Source organism: Thalia democratica, chromosome 2 (genome assembly GCF_965202585.1).
Source record: "Thalia democratica chromosome 2, ktThaDemo2.hap1.1, whole genome shotgun sequence".
In the NCBI taxonomy this organism is placed as follows: Eukaryota; Metazoa; Chordata; class Thaliacea; order Salpida; family Salpidae; genus Thalia; species Thalia democratica.
This window is the reverse complement of record NC_139166.1, coordinates 30,852,759-30,874,507: the sequence shown is the minus strand read 5'-3', so window position 1 is coordinate 30,874,507 and position 21,749 is coordinate 30,852,759. Positions and strand designations below refer to the sequence as shown.

The 21,749-nt window shown below is 25.2% G+C and overlaps 2 protein-coding genes across 2 annotated transcripts; both read right to left on the bottom strand.

Moving 5' to 3' along the window:
- Positions 1-4,859: 4,859 nt before the first annotated feature.
- Positions 4,860-6,064, bottom strand: LOC145829180 (heterogeneous nuclear ribonucleoprotein A/B-like). Its single transcript, XM_082936904.1, has one exon. The coding sequence runs from the start codon at positions 6,045-6,047 to the stop codon at positions 5,085-5,087; it is 963 nt and encodes a 320-aa protein (XP_082793030.1). The 5' UTR covers positions 6,048-6,064; the 3' UTR covers positions 4,860-5,084.
- A 6,402-nt stretch (positions 6,065-12,466) lies between these two features.
- LOC145829551 (calcium homeostasis modulator protein 6-like) lies at positions 12,467-18,573 on the bottom strand. The gene is made up of 10 exons (XM_082937390.1): positions 18,517-18,573; positions 17,017-17,141; positions 16,394-16,484; positions 16,017-16,147; positions 15,839-15,957; positions 14,336-14,518; positions 14,064-14,205; positions 13,604-13,730; positions 13,001-13,158; positions 12,467-12,830 (listed from the first exon to the last, which is right to left on the bottom strand). The coding sequence occupies exons 1-10, from the start codon at positions 18,539-18,541 to the stop codon at positions 12,738-12,740; spliced, it is 1,194 nt and encodes a 397-aa protein (XP_082793516.1). The 5' UTR covers positions 18,542-18,573; the 3' UTR covers positions 12,467-12,737.
- Between the last annotated feature and the right edge of the window lie 3,176 nt (positions 18,574-21,749).

The following is a 21,749-nucleotide window of genomic DNA, read 5'->3' as shown; positions in this document are numbered from 1 at the left end:
ACCGAGTGCGAGAGACTTTAAGAGCTAATACCCTTTGCATTTTTTTATAAAACTAATAAAATAGAGACTAATAAGTATTTATATGCTTTATTATACAATGAAATAAAAGACACTATAAAAATGGTTACGCAAGGTTTACTACTTCAGAAGGCTACTTGCAGTTCACAATTCTAGTTGTGCTGTAACAAATGGTTGGTCGTACAATTTACTGGTTCAGAACGTCGGGACTTATATTTCCTCGTTGACACCGGATGTAGAGTGCGCGAGATGAAAACTTACAATATTAAAATAAATAAATGAAAGATAAGAGTAATAGGTTTATGCCACCGAATGCGTGGGCTTACGCGTTGAATTCAATGTTCCAATTGACCCAAACTGGAAGCTTGTATTTATTGCTGGATGACAGCTTGAATGCCACTGTATGCGTGGGCTTATGAGCATGGCACGCTAAAAACTCGAATCGAGTTATGCGCCCCCGAGCTTGTAAAATACAGGTTTACAACTTAAATCTAGTTGAACGCCTCGAGAAATATAGGATTAGATAATTTACTGTCGCGTAAACTATGTACTTTATGGCACGTTAACAACTCAAATCGAGTTGTACGCCCCGTCGACGTTGCTGAAGTAGTTATACAAAATGTATATAGAACATTACTAAAGTACAAAGTAATTTTTTTAGACAAAACAAACAAATATTTCAATAAGGTTTTGCCGGAGATCAGTTAGCTTTTCCAAGGTATCGGCTTGCGCTCAAAGCACCAAGTTACGTGTTGATGCTTTTTTGTTGACATGAAGTCGGTAAGACTTACTCTCTCGTTTGCTCAGCTGATTATATACATCTAGATTGCATAACATTTTCTGCGTTATCAAAGCAAGATTCATGATCATTAATGCTGATTGAAGCATGATACTCGGCGTGGTTGGTAGCTAATTTCTATATGGCATTAAGCAAAGTACGTCAACTAGCGGTTGTTATTATTTGTTCGAAACAATGTTTTTAAAAAACAAAGTGTTTTTTATCATTCAAGAGTTATTAATAAAATAGAACGATTTTAAAATGAAATTATGTATAAATTCGACATATGGAGTATCGAAGCGAAAATTATAAAGTTATCATGTCGATGTCCAACAAGGGTTTAGCCAAAAGTTGAATAAGTTTCTGATAACCAAATGTCAGTCATTATAGGTGCAGGTTTAATTTAATTGGTTACATGACTATAGAAAAAACGACAACTCAAATTCTTCTGAATACTTTAAAGGGGCCACATCTCTAAACATAAATTAAATTAGAAAAAATATGAATTTGAAAACACCTTTAAGCATATGATGACAAAAAATCTAAAAAATAATTATTATAATACTAATAACTACTAAAACCAGCCATATTGTAGAATGTTTTGAAACTTCTTTAATTCTCGAAAAAAAAAACTTTATTTTTTTAAAAGGGGAATGTTAATGAAGGTCTAACTAATAAAATTATGATAATAAAGTTATGATTTATTGATAGAGAAAATTAACAATAATAAAGTTATAAAATTTGAATTGTCAGAAATTTAACTATTTGCACCTTTTGAACTATACATGATGAAATATACTTGCTTGTCTTTTGTGTAAAACTGATAATTTAAGAGAAGAATTTATATACTGATGTTTTTTTATTTAAAACAAAACCACCTTTTTCTGATTATGTCACATCACAATGTTGATTAAAGTTTTAAGTTAGTTTAAATAAGTTAAATTTTGATATGGTTTTTGTTCTTCATAAGTGTGTAAACTTTAGCCTTAACATTTACATTTCTGTTAATTTAATTGAACATTTCACATTATAAATACTACAAGTAGTATAACAATCGTTTTATTTTCATTGTTTGTTTATACTAGCTAGAGTGTACGTACATTACAAAGTTACTCAAACTTGTTCTGTTATAGGGTATTTTTAATGACGCATTCTAAATTTTCAATCAACTTCTTGTGTAAATTTTGCATTGGCATTTTTCATTTCTACTGAAAAGCACAAAATTTTATAAAAAATGTGCTCGTTTTTGAAGCAAAATGATCATATTCTTAATTGAAGTTTTATTTGAAGGCAAATTCAAAAACTAAGCTGAAACGTTTAAACCGTCTTTTTTTCTTTAAATGTTTTTAGATGGAGCAACTGCTCCATAGCCCCTACGCGTTGCCCCTGCCAGATACTTAATATTTTGCAGTTTCATTTTTTCTAACTACGATTTTTGTAAGATTAAAACGTAGAGAGTCTTATAACCTTGTTAATAATGATTTTTTTTAAACTTCAGAAAGCTATGAGAAAACTTACGTCTTTTAAATTTTTATTATGTACAATAAGTCTATTAACAATAGTCTGCAATTGAAATAAACAAAAATATTACTTTAATTTAAGTGAGTTTTAAAATAAACTGCCATAAAAAATTAGATTTTAAAGAGTCTAGTTTGAAAATCTTCCAGTAAAAAATAACAAAACTTTTCCTTTTAAGCATAACAATTTATTATTTAACTGTAAACAGCTGACAACTAAAGAGTAAGTATTTAGTTAAAATTTAATAATAAAAGAAGTTAATCAAGGACACTAGTGGCATTTTTTTAGAGAAAAATTAACTTAATTTTTTATCTATAGATAAAAAAATGAGAATAGTAAATCAAAAAAGTAGTTACTAGCATATTTTGATTACTCTTACGGCAGTGTGGAGCTTTTTTTTAATGTTAGAAAGTATTGACGTTGATAATCTACTTAATTTAAGTTTTAGTATGTAAAGAAAGTTTTTTTTTTCTACAATATATTTAGGCTGGTAGAAAAAAAACTATTTACTAACCAGAAAAACCTTCGTAATATACTAGAACTAATAAATAAAATTCAGACTTTTTGAAAGGTTTGTAATTACAAGACACTGAAATGCATTGTATATTCATCAATTTGAGTAAACATTTTTTTAGATAAATTAAAGCACTTATAAGTTTAAAGGTTTTTTAGATAAATAGCTTCTTACTTCTTTATTACATGAAAATTAAAAGATAGCATGGTAATCCTATGTTATATTATTATCAATTACTTACTATTTTCATCGTGACTGCAGAACTTTTGAAATCTTAAAATAAATATTATTTCAAAATTTACTCATTATATAAAAAATGCCACTGATAAACTTTAAAAGCTCGAGTATATGAAACAAAGACCTGAGTTCGAGAAATAATTAATTTTCGTTGTATTTTGTAAGAATAAATTATTAAAGACTTTTTTGGTAGATAAAATACAAATAATAAAAAAAATTTATTGTAAGACTTAAATTAATATACACAGTAGTAACTAGTTTTTCGAACTAGATAGACCAAAAAAAAAATTGTGCTTTTGTTAAGATCTATACCAGAATTAATTTTACTTTAAACATTTCTATAACTACTGTTTAAAACAGTTTTACACTGTTATTTTTTATTACAAACTAACTTTATTTAACAACACGACTGTTTTACAAATTTTTTTTTCTAAATTTAATTTTTAGTTAAACTGATTTAGATATTTATCTAAGCTTACAGCAACTTGTGTCATTAAAGTTGATTATATAACTAACTTTAAGTACTTTATTAAAAACTAATAAATAATAGTAGTAGGCGTTAACTAAAAATTGTACCTGTTAATTTTTCATCAGTATACATATAAAACAAACCATCAAACTTTAATTAATAAAGAAAACAACATAATTTTCAAAAATAACTAGAATTTATAAAAAAAATTGACAAAATCTAGTAGGAGATTTTTCAAGTCTTTAATATGCACAATAATTAATCCAAGTTAATAGCAACACTGTACAAGTATATATAAAACTTGTTAAGAAAACAAAGTTAGACAACAAGAGTTGCTTTTCAATGTTTCTTAAGATAAAATATTAAGCTTACAAAATCTTTGTACTAGAAATCTGAACCAACAAACTAATATTAAAATAATTTAATTTATCAAAAATATACACATTTATTGGACTAAATGTTTACGAACAGGGTTGACAAATGTTTTTGGCATATTTTCTTCAGGTTTTCAAAATTTCCTCCAGGTTTTTAAAAGTACACACTTTTGGGTCTTTTTCTAGTTTAAAGTTAAGTTTAAGGTAAGAAACTGTGTTAAATAGTAGAAAAGTATCGAAAAGATACTGTTAAGCTACTTTATATGTGTTTTTTATTAAAAAAATTGATGATAACAAAAAAAAGTTAACTATAGGATAGATTTTTTGTGTCAAATCGAAATTTACTACTTAACATGTTAAAATTGTTAAAATTCCTGGATTTTTTAGTGATTTTTGTCCAAAATTCCAGGCTTTTTTCAAAATCTCTCAAATTCCATGTTTTTTAGCCTAAATTGTCAAATTCCAGGTTTTCAGGCAACCCTGTTATGAAATAAAAAACTAAATAACTAGTTCTGTGAAAGTTTAAACATATTGGTGCTTAAAACCAATTTTTAAAACTTTAAGACTAGAGCTCAAATTTATAGCTTCTTTTCTTCATGAATAGCAAGCATAATGTCATTTTTTACCAAGAATTTAATTTTAGCAACCAGTAACTCTATTTTAGGAAAAGCTTATATAAAATTATTAAAAATAAAACTGTAACTATTTTGTTTTAACACAGTCTACATTTAAACTGAAACTTAAAAAAACAGAAATAGCTTTAAAAATAATTTACAATTATAAAAGCTGAAAAATACAAACAACTTTATACTTATAGTAATTAAGTAGTGTATAAATAATATTTTATTTGTAGTTAAGTTTATAAAAATTAAACATAAAGTTTAATATATTAAAATTTAAGAAGCTAACAAAAATAAAAGAACTATTTTCTAACTTTGTGAAGAAGCAACATTAAAACTACATAACTAAAAATACAATTTCATATGAATATTATTAAAATTGTGAAACCTATGGTACAAAAACACTAAAAATTACAACTTGAATATGTTATACTTAATACAATTACTTGTAAAATATAACTTAGAAATTTTTAAAACATTTTTAATTACTTTTAGTATAATTCACTTATTTTACATACTTCTTCTTGATGACGTAATGAGTCTATTTTTCAGTATATCAATATGGATTATAACTATTTTTATTACTTTTCATATAACTTTTTGTTTTACCGCCTACAGTGTTTGAATAACTTTGTTCCTGGTCAGTGTAACCACCATATCCATCTAGTGATCCACCATAACCCCCATATCCAGTGTACAAGGATTCATCATATCCAGCTGATGACTGTGCAGTTGTTGGATTTGTTGGTGCAGCTGGTGTGTTAACTTTGGCTGGAACAACTGTAGAGCTTCCGTAACCTCCATAACCATCAGTTGATGTTGTTTGGTATCCTGTTGTAGCTGTGTACCCACCATAACCTGTTGCATACCCTCCATATCCACCGCTGTCTCCATAACCTCCGTACCCTGATTGATAGCTGGTATCAGTAACTGCAGCAGCCTGATTAGATTTAGTTTCAAGTTTTGACCTAGCTACACCTCCCTTACACTCACATCTGCTACCATCAACATAATGAAATTGACCTGCTGACAAAGTTGCTTTTACCCCTTCGGGACTATTAAAGGAAATGAAACAAAAGCCACGAGATTTTCCTGTAGCATGGTCTGATGGCCTTTCATACTTTATGATACTTCCAAACTGACCAAAATACTCCCTGAGCGTTTTTTCTTTTGTATCTGGTTTAATACCACCAATAAAAAGCTTATTATCTTCTCCACTCGTATTTTTTGGATCTTGACCTAAAGGATTTGCTTTTTTTGGGTCTATTTTTTTCCCATCTAGCTCATGAGGACATTTTCTAAGTACTCTATCTACATAATGTGGTTTTTCAAAAAGAACAAATCCAAACCCTCTTGATCTGTTTGTCTCGAAATCTCTTTTAATGTCAACATCTTTTACTCTTCCATATTTTTCAAAATACTTTTTTAGTCTAGCCTCATCAGTTTCCCAAGACAACCCTCCAATAAACATTTTGCAATTGTCTTCCTTACTTTGCTTAAGAATTTTGCCGTTTTCCATTTTGCCTTTAAGTTAAGTATATGCTGCAATTTTTTTTTACTAGAGTGATTTAAGTACAAAAATTTATGCTTAATGAAAAATATAATATACATAATTAATATAAGCTTTTTTTAAATATGTCAGGGTTGCTACTATTTAAAGCAAAAAAAATTGTCTTGAGTGACCTTAAACTTTCCTGAGTCATCCAAAGTTTTTTAACTCCATAAAAAAATTAAAGAACTTTTAAAAACCAAGTTTTTCAACAAAATTGGTTATAGATAGCAAATATTGAAACTAAATCCCATTCAAAGTATAAAAAAAACTGGTCTAAGACTTTTTGAAATCTTAAAATTATTTTGAGTTTTTAATAAAAACTTAATTTGGTTGAGATCACTTTGAGTTTTTTTTTTATCTCAAACTAGCCTGAGATTTTCAAAAAGTTCAAATTGTTTTGAGTTTTCTGAGTGTATTGCAAACCTAATATGTACAAAAGAATATTTATTTAAAGATTAACATTAATCTCACCTTTTTTTCACATTTTAAGTTGTTGATTATAACTGTGAGGTTAATTTTAAACTTAAAAACATTTTGGGTAAGATTTTGTGTTTAAATTTTAAACTTATGATATCTAGGTGTTTTTTGTAAACTGAAGCTTAAATAATATAATTTCTTTATGATTTATAATCTGACTTTTTATTTGCTAATTTTGTCTTTGATTATCTCAATGAACCTTGTAGCATTAATCACCCAGCTAAACTATTTTCTTCTTTCACTGCCTTAAATCACTTTTTGTACAAACAACAAACTTAAAGAAAGATAAGACTTGTTTATGAATAAATGATAACAAATAAAATAAATTCTAAAAGTTATTTCTGTTTCAAGGTTGTCACTATTTGGAACAAAAAATCATGCGTGAGTTACATCATTTCAAGTAAGCCTAAGTTAATCTGAGTTTCTAGTAGTTAAAAATATAAATGAGGGAAAAACTAAAAAAAATGTTTAAAAACATGTCTAAAACATACATGTAAAACCAAACAATAACAATAGGACTTATTGAAAACAGAAATAAATAAAAGATTTAAAGCTAAAAAACTAGCATAAGTTTTCAAAAAAATTTAAACTAGCCTGATTTTTTTGAAAACTTCAAACTAACTTGACTTATCTGAGTAGCCAGGTATGTGGCAACCCTGTGTTATGCAGATTTTAACCTTTTTTGATATGTTTGTTTAATATTTATATATAATAAATCTAATTTTACTTTTGTGGGAGTTAACATTTTTTATTAAAAAATATGAAATTCCGCATTTAAAAATTAACAAAAACAATGTTAAGTTCTCCTACATTTGTATGGAAAATATTAAAACATTAATTAATTCACACAACAAAAAAGTGTAAGATTGTAAAACAAGAAAAGTTATAGAGAGGAAAAGATATGTAAATGTTGGTAATTTTTTTTTGTTTAATAACAAATGTTGCTTGCAAAAAGTTTTGAGTACAATGCAATAGTTAGTACTGATAATGGTACAGAGAATTATATTTGATAAACCTACTACTAACTTTTTAAAACAGTTCTTTGAGATAATAATATATATATATATATATGAATTTAAAACTGTACATACATAAATTGTTACACAATATAGAGGTTGGCCACTATTTTTTAACAAATTTCTTCCTGGTTTCTGAATAACTTTCTGGTTATTATAAGTAATGATCTTTAGGTCTAAATTTAGTTAAAAATTAAGCTTAGGTAAAAAAATGTGGAAATTAGTATAACAAAATTGAAAAGATACTGTAAAGCTACTTTAAAATGTATTTCTTAAGAAAAAAATTTTTGGTAATGACAATTTTTTTTTCTTTATGATACATTTTCTATTAAATCAAAATTTCACTACTAAACATGTAAAAATTGTTTAATCTTTAGGTTTTTTAGTTATTTTTGTTCAAAATTCCAGGTTTGTTTACTGTATTTCTCAAATTCCAGATTTTTTAGACCAAATTGTCAAATTCCAGGATTACAGGTTTTGAGGCCACCCTATTTATACTGTATTCTAACTAATTAATAATTTTTACTATTTCCAATAAATAAATATGAATATTGGTTCAAAAAGCATGCACTAAACATGAACCATTAAAACCACAGTCTACCATGGGCATAGCAACATTTGATCCTCTTTTTTACTATCATTTACAGTTTGCACAAAAAATAATTGAGAAGTATAGTTTTAAACAAAGACAACAATCTCCTATATTCAATGAAAACAGTTTATTAATAGAAAAACTTGTAACTTAATGCACTTAAAGGATAAATATGTAAATAAATGTAAAATAATGCTGGGTGCCTTCCTATTTTTGTAGTGCCTTTAACCACTTAACTGAGTTCAAAATATGCATGCTTTAGAATACAAGTCTTTTCTGAAACACAAACATTCTTTATTCAGAAAGGTGTAAATAAAGATAGTTTAAAAGTTCTACACTAACTAAGCTAAGCATAAATAAAAAAAATTCAAAAAATTTGAAATACTTTTATTTTTATCTAATTTGAGTTTAAACTTATTTTATTTAAGTCTTTAAACTTCGTTTTAAAACAAAAATTTGTGGATAGATTTTTAACTAAAGGTAGATTTAACAATTAATGTGCATACAACATTTTATACATATGTTATTTTATAAAAAAATAAATTATTTTTTTTATCTATAAGAAGTTGTTGTATAACTGGTCTATTTAAAGTAATTATTTTTTGTATTTTAACTTTTTAGCTTTTCAACTACTAACAAAAAACTTCTATTATTTTTATCTAATTTGAGTTTAAACTTATTTTATTTAAGTCTTTAAACTTCGTTTTAAAACAAAAATTTGTGGATAGATTTTTAACTAAAGGTAGATTTAACAATTAATGTGCATACAACATTTTATACATATGTTATTTTATAAAAAAATAAATTATTTTTTTTATCTATAAGAAGTTGTTGTATAACTGGTCTATTTAAAGTAATTATTTTTTGTATTTTAACTTTTTAGCTTTTCAACTACTAACAAAAAACTTCTCAAGTTGACTAAAACAATTGTACTAAATTAAATAAAAACCAACAAAAGCAATACTTATTACCATCAACATTTGATAAGCATTACTGTGAAGTAAAAACCGTGACCACATGGTTAGACTGTTGGTGTGTTTTTTTTTTATATGTAGCGCCAGTTAACGCCTGCTTAGGAATTTCAGCTCTATAACTACTCTACAGTTCGTACTTCGTATTATTAAAATTCTAGTCTTTTTGGGAAAGTTGCCATATAAAATATCGTTTTGAAATTATTTTCTAATTTTTCGAGGATAATACTAATCTTTAAGATTTTGATTTAAAATACAAACAAATAAAAATGCTTGAGTAAACAGCTACAATTATTTATTTTTCATATCTGGTAAGTATACTTGTTTGTGTTATCCAAATGGTATGTCAACAATTTTTTAATTAAAATTTTATTTTTATCATTTTTTGGTTAATTAAAAGTTCATTATTAATAGAGTAGATAAATTTACACATAAAGTAACACACTCACTTTTTCTCAGAAAACGTTTATATTTGCAAAGGGTAGAGTTTAAAACTGATGGTTTGCACCAATAAAAAAGTTCTATTTGACTAAAACTTTACTTTTTTTTGGCTTAAGTTTTAATTTTGTATTTGTTTTTTATTTGTCGTATGTTTAGGTAAGGGGAGTTAGAGGTAAAAACTTAGTATTAAAACTTATCGAAATAGGTTATGAGTAGGGCTTTAGATGTTTTAAGTGTACTGCTAAAGTCAATATGTAGTTTATTAATAAATTATTGCTAAAATTTTGCTATTATTTTGTTGTTTTATTACTAATCAAGTCAATTTTCAAAAATGCTTTTTTCGATTCTGTTTGAATAGTCAGTTTTAGAAAACAAGTAATGGTTTTTGTTTATTTATGTTATACTGAACTGTATTGAAAATTTTTCTTTGACAAGTTTACTATCAGTATTAAGTTATCAGAAGTAACTCGGCATAGCTTGTTTTTTTTTTGATACAAATACTTTTTTTTAATGTCTTTTAGTTTTTTACTAATGTAAACTACATGCAACGAACGTCATGTTTGTTTAGAGGCTGAGAAGCATTTATTTAATTGACAATTTACCCAAATCTATTTTGAAATGATTAAAAGTTAACTTTTATTGTTGCTCAAATTTATACACTTTAACGAAAACTATAAAATTTTCAATTGCAATAAAAAAAATTATAATAAAAAATTTATAACTTTGTTTTATACAAAGTAGTTTTTAAAACTTTTGTAAGAAATGAAAATTATTTATGCAAAATTAAAGTATGTAGAATTATTAAAAAAACATAGTCGTTATTTTTTATTCTACCTAAAAAAACCTAATATTTAAATTTAGTTATGGTAGTTGTGTAATTATAAACACTTTTACTTTTTTTCTTTTAATTTTGAGAATTTTTGATAGCTATTTAATAAACTCAAAGAATTATAACTTTTTTTTTATGTTGCACTTATTTTAAAGTTGCAATTTCTTTTAAACGAGGGTATACAGTTAAAAAAAGTTTTACAAGTTATATATAATTTTTATTTAAAATAAAGTATTTTCATCACTATTTACATTTATCATTGATCAAAAGTATTTTCGAACAGCTTTTTTCCGGTGCATAACTTATTTAAAAAATAAAACAGAATACATTTCATTTTTCTTAAATTTATTTTAGTACTTTCGTAGTAAAGCTCATCAGAATTAGTATCTTACTAAGGTAGAATGAATACGAATTGAAATAAAAACATACTGTAGTTTAAAGTTTTAAAATATAAAAAGACGTAATAATCGAATGTTTAATATTAACTAAGTGCTTATGCTATATACATTTGGTATACTAATAAAACTCGTTAGAGTTAAAACAATCTAAAATAAACAAGCGATAAAAATTAAAATTAAAACTATACTTTAAAATAAAATTTAGCAAAGAAACTATTTACTTTAAAATTACTTAATATAAGGATTTAAAAAGTCTAGTTTGGTATACGAACTTTTTCTGCTTACATAAACTTAGCCTTAAATATTAAATACATAAGGCTTCCAGAATATGCAGTTGAAAAAAGTTCTCCGCTCTCACTAAGACTGAAAAATTCTCCTTTTAACAATTTTTAGCACACTCAGGATTTTCCAACAAATGTTGCCCAATCGCCGAAAAGTATTTTATCGTTGGTTTCTCCGAACGGCCATCAAACCAACTTTTCAAGACTTTCGGAACATGCTCAGCGATTCTTACATGAAACCTTTGAGATGCTTTCCCAGGTAGTCACTACCACAGTGACTACTAAATTTACAGATGATGTTACTTTTTTCATGGGTGGGAGAAACATCTTTGTAAACTCCACTTAGAGGTCGATCAGTATACAAAACTGTTCTTAAATGAACAGAGTTGAAAACCTGGTTTATTTCCTCTGAAATTTTCTTAGAAAACATCTCAGAAATATTTCTAAGGTAAGGAAGTTTTAAGTATACTGGACACTTCTGAGGGCCAATAATTTTTACAGCTGTTGAACTTCTAGCTCTTGTTATAACTTTCGAAACTAAGTTACCTGGATAACCAAGGGAAAGGAAAAAGTTTTGAAGTGTTTTCAACTCGCCTTCAAGAAAGCAAGGAGAACAAAGTCTGATGAAACGCTTCACCATATCCTAAACTCCTAACTTCTGCTTGACTGGACCAAAAGATGCCCACGGAACATAAAATGCTTCTGAATTTAATTTACGATAGATTTTAGTCAAAAGTTCCCCTCAACTGACCGTTGGCATCTTTTGGGCCCGTGGGCAAAACATTTTCCTTTCCCTTGGTTATCCAGGTAACTTAGGTTTGAAAGTTATAACAAGAGCTAGAAGTTCAACAGCTTTTTTAAAATATATATTATTAGTATACCAAATGTATATAGCATAAACACTTAGTTAATTTTAAACATTCGACTATTATGTCTTTTTATATTTTATAACTTTAAACTACAGTATAATTTTATTTAAATTTGTATTCATTCTACCTTAGTAAGATACTAATTCTGATGAGCCTTACTACGAAAGTACTAAAATAAATTTAAGAAAAATGAAATGTATTCTGTTATATTAAAAAAAAAGGATTTTTGTTCTTAAAAACATATCTTTGTTTTCAAATAAAACAACTTTATGCGTCTTTTATTTGCTATTCTATAGTTGTCAATTTACTTAGATAATATTTCTTTATGTTTGTAACCACATGATATATACAACAGTGTCAAGTTTTTTCAAATATTTTATTTTGAGTAACGAGTAAAAATTAAACAAAAAGTTGTTAGTTACTTTGTTTTAATAACAAAATTTTGCTGAATAACTGTTAGATATTGCTAATTATATATCAATTATATAAAAGTCTACCAAAATTTACTTGGACTTGCCTTGTACTAAAACTTTTAATTGATTTTTTGTTTAGTTTATTTAGGCTTTCATGCTATAAAGTGCTAAGAACCAAAAATGTTTATTAAAAAACTTTAGCAGTCGTGAACAATTTACAATAGAATCTAAATTTGTACTTTTTTATATAAGTATACAACAACATTGAAAAAATTTACAAAAACTAGAAACTAATTAAAAAGAGTTGTTTATACAAAAATCATATAACTGAACTTTCGAAAAAATAACTTTGAAGGAGATATTTGAAAACTCATTCCAACAAAGGATTTTCTTCTGCGCTCAAGTTTTGAGGTTCAGTTTCTTCACTGAGTGCTTCAACTACTTCACAACTTTCGTTTGCATTCTAAATTTTAAACTTTGGTAAGAACATAAAAATAAAACAAAAAAGACATTTTAGACTAAAAACGTTTAGCTTGATATAACTCTAATGGAAAAAGTTGTGCTTAGAAAAGTATAAAATATTTTTTTAATTTTAGTTGTTAACAAGCTATTGTTAAAAATTATTTTATTTACTTCGTTTTTAATTTCGTTTTCTTGAGCCAAATTATTAGCTGTTTGCATGGCTAATAGATTATCAGTGGATGATTTAGATCGAGTTGTTGCTACAATAGCGGTTGCACCCAAAAAGTTAACATTATTTTTTGCAGCCACCTTTTGATTCAACTGTTTCACTGTAGCACATTAGAAGTTATAATAGAAGACTATATTAAAATAAGCTCATTATCAAAAAATTTATAGCACTAATTTTTTACATACACTTCATTTAAAAAGTATCAACAGTCGCGAAAAACTATTTAAAATTAAATTAAATGCTTTAAGAATTTATACAACACTTACACTATGCATAAAAAAAAATTGTTAAAATTTATAAATTTATGTATCAAATTCTTAAGTTTAAAAATAGTTCTTTTACTTTTACAAAAATACGATCCAACTTTAATTTTATAGTTTTAAAGAAAAATATGAAAAAAAGTACTTGTCTAGTTACGTATATATAATATTAATTACATATTGCAGTTTCCAGTCAGTACAGTAGTTTACTTAGACTTTTTTATGTTAATATTTTAACTGTACAATATAACAATTTTAGACCATTGAAAAATACAAAACACTAACATTCAGATTTTTTAATTGCTGATCCTCCAACTAAATCAGGAATATTCTCATCATTTCTTTTCATTTCTTTGTTTACAAAGTTATGTAAGGGACTGTATATAGGTCTTCCTCGTTTACTTTTTCTAACCTCAGGTTTTACAAAATTATACAAAAACAAGTAAGAAAACTTGTGTACAAACACTGTAGTGTTAAACAATATAAAATTTGTTATGAACAGCTTATGTTTTTTATCTAAAATTCGTAACAAACTGTAATCTATCTTCTAAGTTTTAATTCGTTCATATACTGTTTTAAAACTAGGATGCTTAATAAAAAAATAATTACTTTCAGTTAAAACTTTCTATGTCAACATTTAAAAACTTTGTATACATAAAAAAATTTTGATGTCGTTTCCTTTTTTCCTAATCAAATATAGTTTTTTCTTTTTTAAATTACTGTTAACTTATATTCAATTACTTACCTTGTCATTTATAACTGCAATTTGATCCCACTGTAACTTGTCTCTAGGTTTGCTAAAGAAAATATCAACAATCGATTTTGCTTGATCAGTAGCCTTTTCACTTAAACTGTTTTCAAAGGCTTCAATTTCTGCTTCTCTGTATCTGCAAATTTTTAAGTTTTAATATAAATGTTTTTGTAATAAATTTAATTTTTGAATTGAATGAAAGGAAAATAAGTATACAGCTAGATTACAGTCGTTTATTAAAAAATATTTTGCACATAATTACCTACCTGCTAATATAGTTGCTCTGTTCATAAGAGAATCTACTTCTGCATTTAGTAAAGCACATACTAAACACGCCAATCAGAAGTCCAGTACAAATGTAAAACCATCCAATAATATGGCTCTCAGCTCGCAAATTTCTTGCAATTATTTCTGCTTCCAATGAGTGAGAAAAATATTTCGGATCATAACTGCGAGTAAGTTTTGTTTCAATAACGATACTATTTAGTTAAAATTTTAGTTACAAATACTTTAAGATGTTTATAAACTATTTGTTAATTTTTCAAATGTTACGTTTAACAATTTTGTTAATGAGCTATTTAAAAATCTTATCAAGTATTTTGAAATACTTTTAAAGCTTAAATTAAATAAGGTCAAATTAAACAGTGTACAACTAGTAATTCATATATTACTTAGATAAATTTTATTTAGAACTGATATGAATAGTATTTCAATTAAAAGTATTTAATAAAACCAATATACATTTTTATTTTAAAGAATTCTCAAACTAAATGGGTACCCTGAAACGTTAGTTAAAAGAATAATAAAGTCGCGTTAACAAGGTTAAACAAAGCTAAACCTTATGGACCAGAAAAATGTCCGATATTATTGAAACAACCATATGTCAGTACTGAGTCAAAACTAATTGAGAAAAAGATAGTTGACATGACAAACAAAACCTATTTTTCAGTAAATCCTAGAATTCTTTTTACGTCTAAACCAATACTCCAACGACCAGGAAAAGACCCAATGCTATCAGAAGAAAAAAAAATCTTATAGTCTACAAGTTTAAATGCCACTTTGAAAGTAGTTACATTGGACAAACTTCTCGTAACCTAAAAACAAGAACAATAGAGTATGTTCCAAAATGTATTATCTCGCATATTAGTGACAAAAAAGATAAAAAGAGTGTAGCAGTCAAAAATCTGATGAAAAAATCAGCTATAGCTGAACATTTAGTAAACAATACTTGCCGTGGAAGCAGTTTTGATGTATAAAAACTAAGTATTATGATACAATATTCAAATACTTTGAAGTTAATAAGACTAGAAGCCATTCTAAAACATTTAAATAAACCTAATTCATGTAAAAAGAAAGAATTTTATTACACTTTAGCCTTGTTCAGTTAAAAACAATTTAATTTTTAATTTCAGTTATGTTGATTACGCTTGAACTTAGTTTATTGATTAATAAGTATATCTTGTAATATATATTGTTTGTGTTTTATCTTAGTTTATTGTTTCAACTGTACTTTCCCTGACGAAAATTAATGAAATATATTTGAAAGAAAACATTTCAGTCATTGTATTTATTTAGTAAAGTCAAAAATAAGTCTAATGTTTAAATTGTTAAAATAAATGAAGTTATTTAATTTTTTTTTGTCCAACTTTTACAGTTTTAAATGTTCTGTGATGTAAACTGTACAATTTACTAGTTAAAAAAAGTACTGTTGTAACTTTTTTTTAATAATATATACTTCCTACGTCTGTACCAAACATTTTATAACTTACTGGTGTTCACAAGGCTCTGGCAAGTTGCTGTTGTTTTGCTGAGGCATATGCAAACTAGATCGCGTTTCGTCCGTTTCTACATACGGATTCGGCCAATAAGCACACGCGTAGTAGTCACCCTTTAAGTTTCATATTACTTATTTAATATTGTATGTTTCAGCAATGTTCCTAAACTAACCTTTAGCAAAGCAAGTAAGAACCACGTGGCCGGTGCGATTATTGCCTTAGATCCAATTTGAGAAAATATGAAAACAAAATGAATTATTCTTTTACCGCCTTTACCCACACCTTGTGTTCTATGGCATAGTCCTGTTCAAAAATAAACATACAAAACAAGTTAGACTAGTTTTTGAATTTTTTTTTTTCAATAGTTTAGATTTTGACAGTTTTGTCAGTAAATAAAGTACTTTAAAATTGTTATAAAAGCATTAACTAAATTAAAAACAGGTCTAAACGTTAGAAAACGTAAAAAAAGCTTTCGACCAAATATACACTAAAATTTATGTTTTTATTCTTATACCTTTTTAATAAAATTTTCTATAGTTAATTTTGTACCTGTTATAAGTCTCCAAGTTCTTCTATTTGCTAAATACCCAGCAAGTAGTAATATTAAAGCAGGTCCCAAAATAAAAGATAATCCATATGTCTATAATTATAAAAAAGACACAAAATCAAAATTCATGTTACTTAATTTTAGAAGATCGAATACTATCTTAACTTAACGTATCTGAGTAACTAGTTACAACTTTAAATAGAATTAAAAAAAATTGCAAAAATATTCTATCCTTCATTGTAAACTTTGATCTACTTGGTAAGTCAAATTTCTTTATATTCTTTTATTTGTAATCTAACTTTTAAAGAAAATCAAGTTATAATTTTGTTATGTTAATAATAATAATAATGGTTATAATAATAGTAGTAATAATAACTAAAGTTTTACAACAATTTTTGTAATTATTATTGAGTATAAATACATAACATGTTAGTGTTTTCTAATTTATATCTTTTTTTGTTGAACTTGCAAGAGCAAAAAGCACTTAAACAAAACCAAAAAATATATTTAAAAAAACTGCTAAAAAAATCAAAATTTTGTAAAAAAAAATATTCTATTATGTGTAATGTCTTATTAGAAAGTTTATTTGTTATACTATGGTATGTAATGTAGTCTTAATACTAACCTTATTTTGTGGGTAGTTGCATGGACAGTAAAAGAAAACAAACTTTGCAAGTTCTTCAGTTGCTATTGTTATTCCAACAATCCCAAAGTTTTGAACTGAGCCTTTGTTATTACCAACAACTTTTCCTGTAAAATATTGTATGTTAGTTATAACTTAATGCTTGTCGTTTTTCATACAGTCTTTACTTTAAGGGATTTTTCAAAACACAATACGTTATAAAAAGTTATAAAGAACTTTTTATATGTTTTGAAATGACAAAGTTTTTTTTTACATTAACAAACTTTTAGTCGTAACAACGTGAAAATAGTTGCTTTGATGTTTTTTTTCTTTTGGTATATCTACTAGCTTTAATCAGTTTAAAAATAATTTTAACGACCGCAGTTGGTTTCGCGGAAAAGTGGTAAAGTACAAAATCCGGGTTAATAGTTTTTTGATTGCGTACTATTTGTATATGTCATGTTTAGTTAATGTTTGATAAAAACTTAAAAGTATAACTAAAAATAAAACTTCTATCAAAGCTAATTACCCTCCGAAATATCTAGTTTAAAATTTCCGCGAAAAAACTAAACTCGTTAGTGTAAATTTTTTTAACTAAACATACAGTTTTAGTTGTTTTTAAAATTTTAAAACATTTTTATTTTTTAACATTAAAACTTTTTTTTTTGATTAAGCTATCTTTAACATAAAAAAACTTTGTGAACTACTGAATTATATTTAAAAAGTTTTACTACTGATTTATTAATGAATAAGAAATTAATGTTTATCTGTTTTGAAAACCCAAACTATTGCTTTGTTTTTTTTGTTTTTGTTTTAAAAAATATTTAAAACCACTTTTATTATAAAAAAATGTTGAGTGTTACTTAGGATATAACTATTATATTATATAAAAAGTATAATATTTGAAAAAATTCATTATATTTCATAAAAAACTCTACAAAATTTTTATTTTATACTCATTATATTCTTTAAAGTACTTTCAGCAAACAAGTTGAATATAATAGTTTCTAAATATAGTATTAAGATAAAGACAAAAAATCACAAAAAATAATTTACATACCTAAGGACGATTTGAGAATTTTAAATATTATAATGTTATAACATTAAGATATGACATAAAAACTTTTTTTTTTTGCTGCAATTTTAACTGAAATGAAGCATTTTTAATGAATGCAAACCAAACTATATTACTAAAAAACCATTTTTTTTTTGTTTATTGATAACATCTAATTTTATAATATCTATATTATATATATTTGATGCATCTCATTATTAAAATAAGTCGTGAAACTATTTATAAAAGTTTATTGAATTTACAAAAAATTGTTTTAATTTATCTCTACATCAACCAAAGATCTAAAAACAAAAAGATATAAATTAAATAACTATTCATCTAAAAAATTAAGATCTATAAGCATATAATTAACGTGTACAAAAATTTTCAGACAGCAGTTTTAATAAAGTGAATTACTAGTTCACAATATAAAACATTAAAATACTTACCAAAACTTGCAAAAACCGTGGCCATCTATAAAATTTCTACTATAAATTATTATTTTTAATCTACAAAATTAAAACTTCTAGCTCATAAATTCCTAAGTCAAGATGACAGTTTAAAAAAATATCTTAGACGTGCTTAAGGTAAGCAAAACTAATTTTATTTTAAAAATAGTTAAAATTTTATTTGATGTTAACAGTTAAGAACCTTCATCACTTTTAAATTGGAAATAAGAAAAGTTTCATTATTAGGGCGGTGTCATGTCTATAGTATTAACAGAAGCCCAGCGGCATTTTATTAATTTTAAAATTGTCGTATTAAGTTGTTAACTTGAATAAAAACTACAACAAAAACAGATTTTAAATAAAAAAACTATAACATTTTGCACTACAATATTTTTGTCTGCTTTTCTATGTTTAAAACTATGAAAATACAAGCCTAAGCCTTAAAATAATAATTTTTTTAGTTTATGTAGTCTATTATGTGTTTACTTCATACTTTTAATTATTGCTTTTTGTAGAGCTTGCTTTCCAAGGCTTTTAAATATATTTTTCAAAAACTTTATTTTAAAAAAAGACAAGCTTTTTAAGTGAAACTTAGTTTTAACCAGTCACTGCTTATACTTAGCTAAAAATGAAATACTTAAGTTATATCAAAGTTTTATTCTGTTTATATGTATTTTTGTATTAAAAGCCTAATATAAAAATAGCAAAACTTGTAAATCACAGCTTGAAAATCAGATTAAAAACTGCATTCAAAAAACATCACTAATTCAGAATTTGATTGCATTTTACATTTAAAACTTTTTTCAAAGCGTTAAGTTCTGTTACACAACAAAATTACTAATTAATATCGTAAAATTATAAAATAAATTAGCGTAATTTATTATTTTATTAGTTAAATTATGAATTAAACTTGCAGAAAAACTTAAAATATTTATTATAAATAAATAAGTGTAATTAACTAATATGCATCCTCTTCTTAATAACAGTCTATTTACTTATAACTTTTTGTATAAAATAATCGTTTTAAGTAAACTTAATATTTTGTAAGGAAGATATTTTAACTTGCCTAAAGGGTTATTTATTATTCAAATTCTACAACCGCTAACAGCATACTTAAAATCTAAGCTATGTATGTAATTTAAGTCGCTAATGTTCCTAAATAGAACTGGTTTTTAGCCTTTTATGTTCGTTTAGAAACAAACTGTTGAAAAGTATGTAAAGTACATAAAAGTAATATTTAATTAAAATGTTTACTAAAAATATATTTTGACTGTGTTTTTGGCAATGTTTTGTTTGTAAATGTTTTATTTGATTACATAAGATTTTGGTATTTTATATATCTTTTTCAAAAATTATACTTATTTGTAAGTCACTTATAAATTTATACAAATTGAAATTTATCTTCGCTTTTTAAATATTTTTATTGAAGTAATCAACTGTTTGATAATTGATATATAATGACAAAACTTAAATACATAACATCTTAGTTTATGATAGTCTTTTAAAATATAACAAGAAAAAATTTCCACCTTCTAAAATCTAGAAATTGTAAATCTTAAAGTTTAGCAAAGTATTTTTAAACTTATTGTGATAAGTTTTTTTGAGTGATAAATATAACAATTTTGTTGTTTAGAATTTTTTTTTATTTATGGACTTTTTAAATATATATAGCTCATTATATGAAAGAGCTTTTTTCAAAATTAAGTTCATTAAGCACATTTATATGCGTCACTTTTTTCGTGTTAAAAAAAATTTTTGTTTACTAATTACTAGTATATTCGAAATCAGTGTTTCGCAATGTCGAATAAAAAGAAAATATCTAACACTAAAAAGAATATTTACTGTGCACAAAATACTTGATGTGTACAAAACATATTAATACATTTTTAAATTTCTGATTATAAAATTTAAGGGTTACATGACAATTCAAATTTGGATTTTATTTAAAAATCTTTAAAAACTTAAAAGGTCACAACTCAAAAAGGGATATATATAAATATTAAAATCCGCATGTAGGTCTTAAAAAGTACTTAAAAACACTATTTTATATTTAAAAAAAAATATTCTTTAAAAGAAAGTTTTAAAAACTGTTAAAAATCACTATAAACTAAAAATTATTTTATTTCTATCTCCAAATACATTTAAAACTTTTCGAAGAAAAAAAGTTTTTGACGATTAGTTAGACCTAAAAACGTATTTTTTATTTTTTCAAATATATATTACTTTTTTAGTTGTGATCTTTTAAAATATTTTTTTTAAGAATAATAAGTGTCGTCATTTGAACTGATCGAGTCTTAATATTTGTGTACCCAAATTTAAGACATTAAATAATATACGTTACAACAGTAGTCCTGATAATTATTAAACGATGATATAACAACAGAATAATAATAAATGACTGATGTTTTATAACTGTAAAAAAAACTAGATTTATTTTTATTTTTAATGTTTTATAAAATTACTTTATGTAAATAAGCAAAAAAATATTTTGCAAAAAAACTTTGCTTTTAACAAGAAGACAAATTCGCATACGTTTGATACGTTATCAAAGACAAAGCTAACCTTTCTATGACTTATATACAAAATTAACTCTTAAACGATTTTAACATATGAATAGATTTTATAAATTGGAAGAAATATTTCAATTTTCCGATAAGCAAAAAAACAATTAATTCATTAAATTAAAACAGTTTGTTATAAAATTTTAAAATGTTTACAATAACTAAACTTAAAAATTTAATTGCTAAACAATTACAAGGAGCAAGTTGTAGCAATACTTTCTAACATTACTCAGTTTGTCACATAATTTACTTTAGATTAGAAAAAATACAATGTATAGCAGGGTTAGCCAAAGTGGGTAATACTATTCATTTAGGGGCGATTTTGGCTATCAGTGGACGTTAATTAAAAATAATTAATAAGCGGCAAAACGTAAATTGGTAAATAACTAGTATAGGAGCAATATCTAATAACGGGTACGTTTCTTTGGTTAAAGGGGCATTTATGAAAATGAATTAAATAAGCCCTGATGTATAGCCACCTGTTTTATACCTGCAATAAAAATAAATGTTAACGAAGCTTTTTAATTACCAGTTTGGTAGTCTGTAATTTTTAAAAAACTAAGCTGTACAAAATTAGCTTTTCATAGTTTATTTTATTTTAGCCTAAAAATTAATTTAACATTACTTTTTTTTAATTGTTACAATGAAATATAACTGGGATATTTAAATAAA

Excerpts from the sequence above, each read along its gene's own strand:
- LOC145829180 (XM_082936904.1), bottom strand. The coding sequence starts at position 6,047 with ATGGAAAACGGCAAAATTCTTAAGCAAAGTAAGGAAGACAATTGCAAA.
- LOC145829551 (XM_082937390.1), bottom strand. The coding sequence starts at position 18,541 with ATGGCCACGGTTTTTGCAAGTTTTG. Across the intron at positions 13,731-14,063 it reads TTGCAGTTATAAATGACAAG|GTTAGAAAAAGTAAACGAGG; the intron begins GTAAGTAATTGA and ends GTAAAACCTGAG. Across the intron at positions 12,831-13,000 it reads AAAACGAAATTAAAAACGAA|AATGCAAACGAAAGTTGTGA; the intron begins GTAAATAAAATA and ends TTTAAAATTTAG.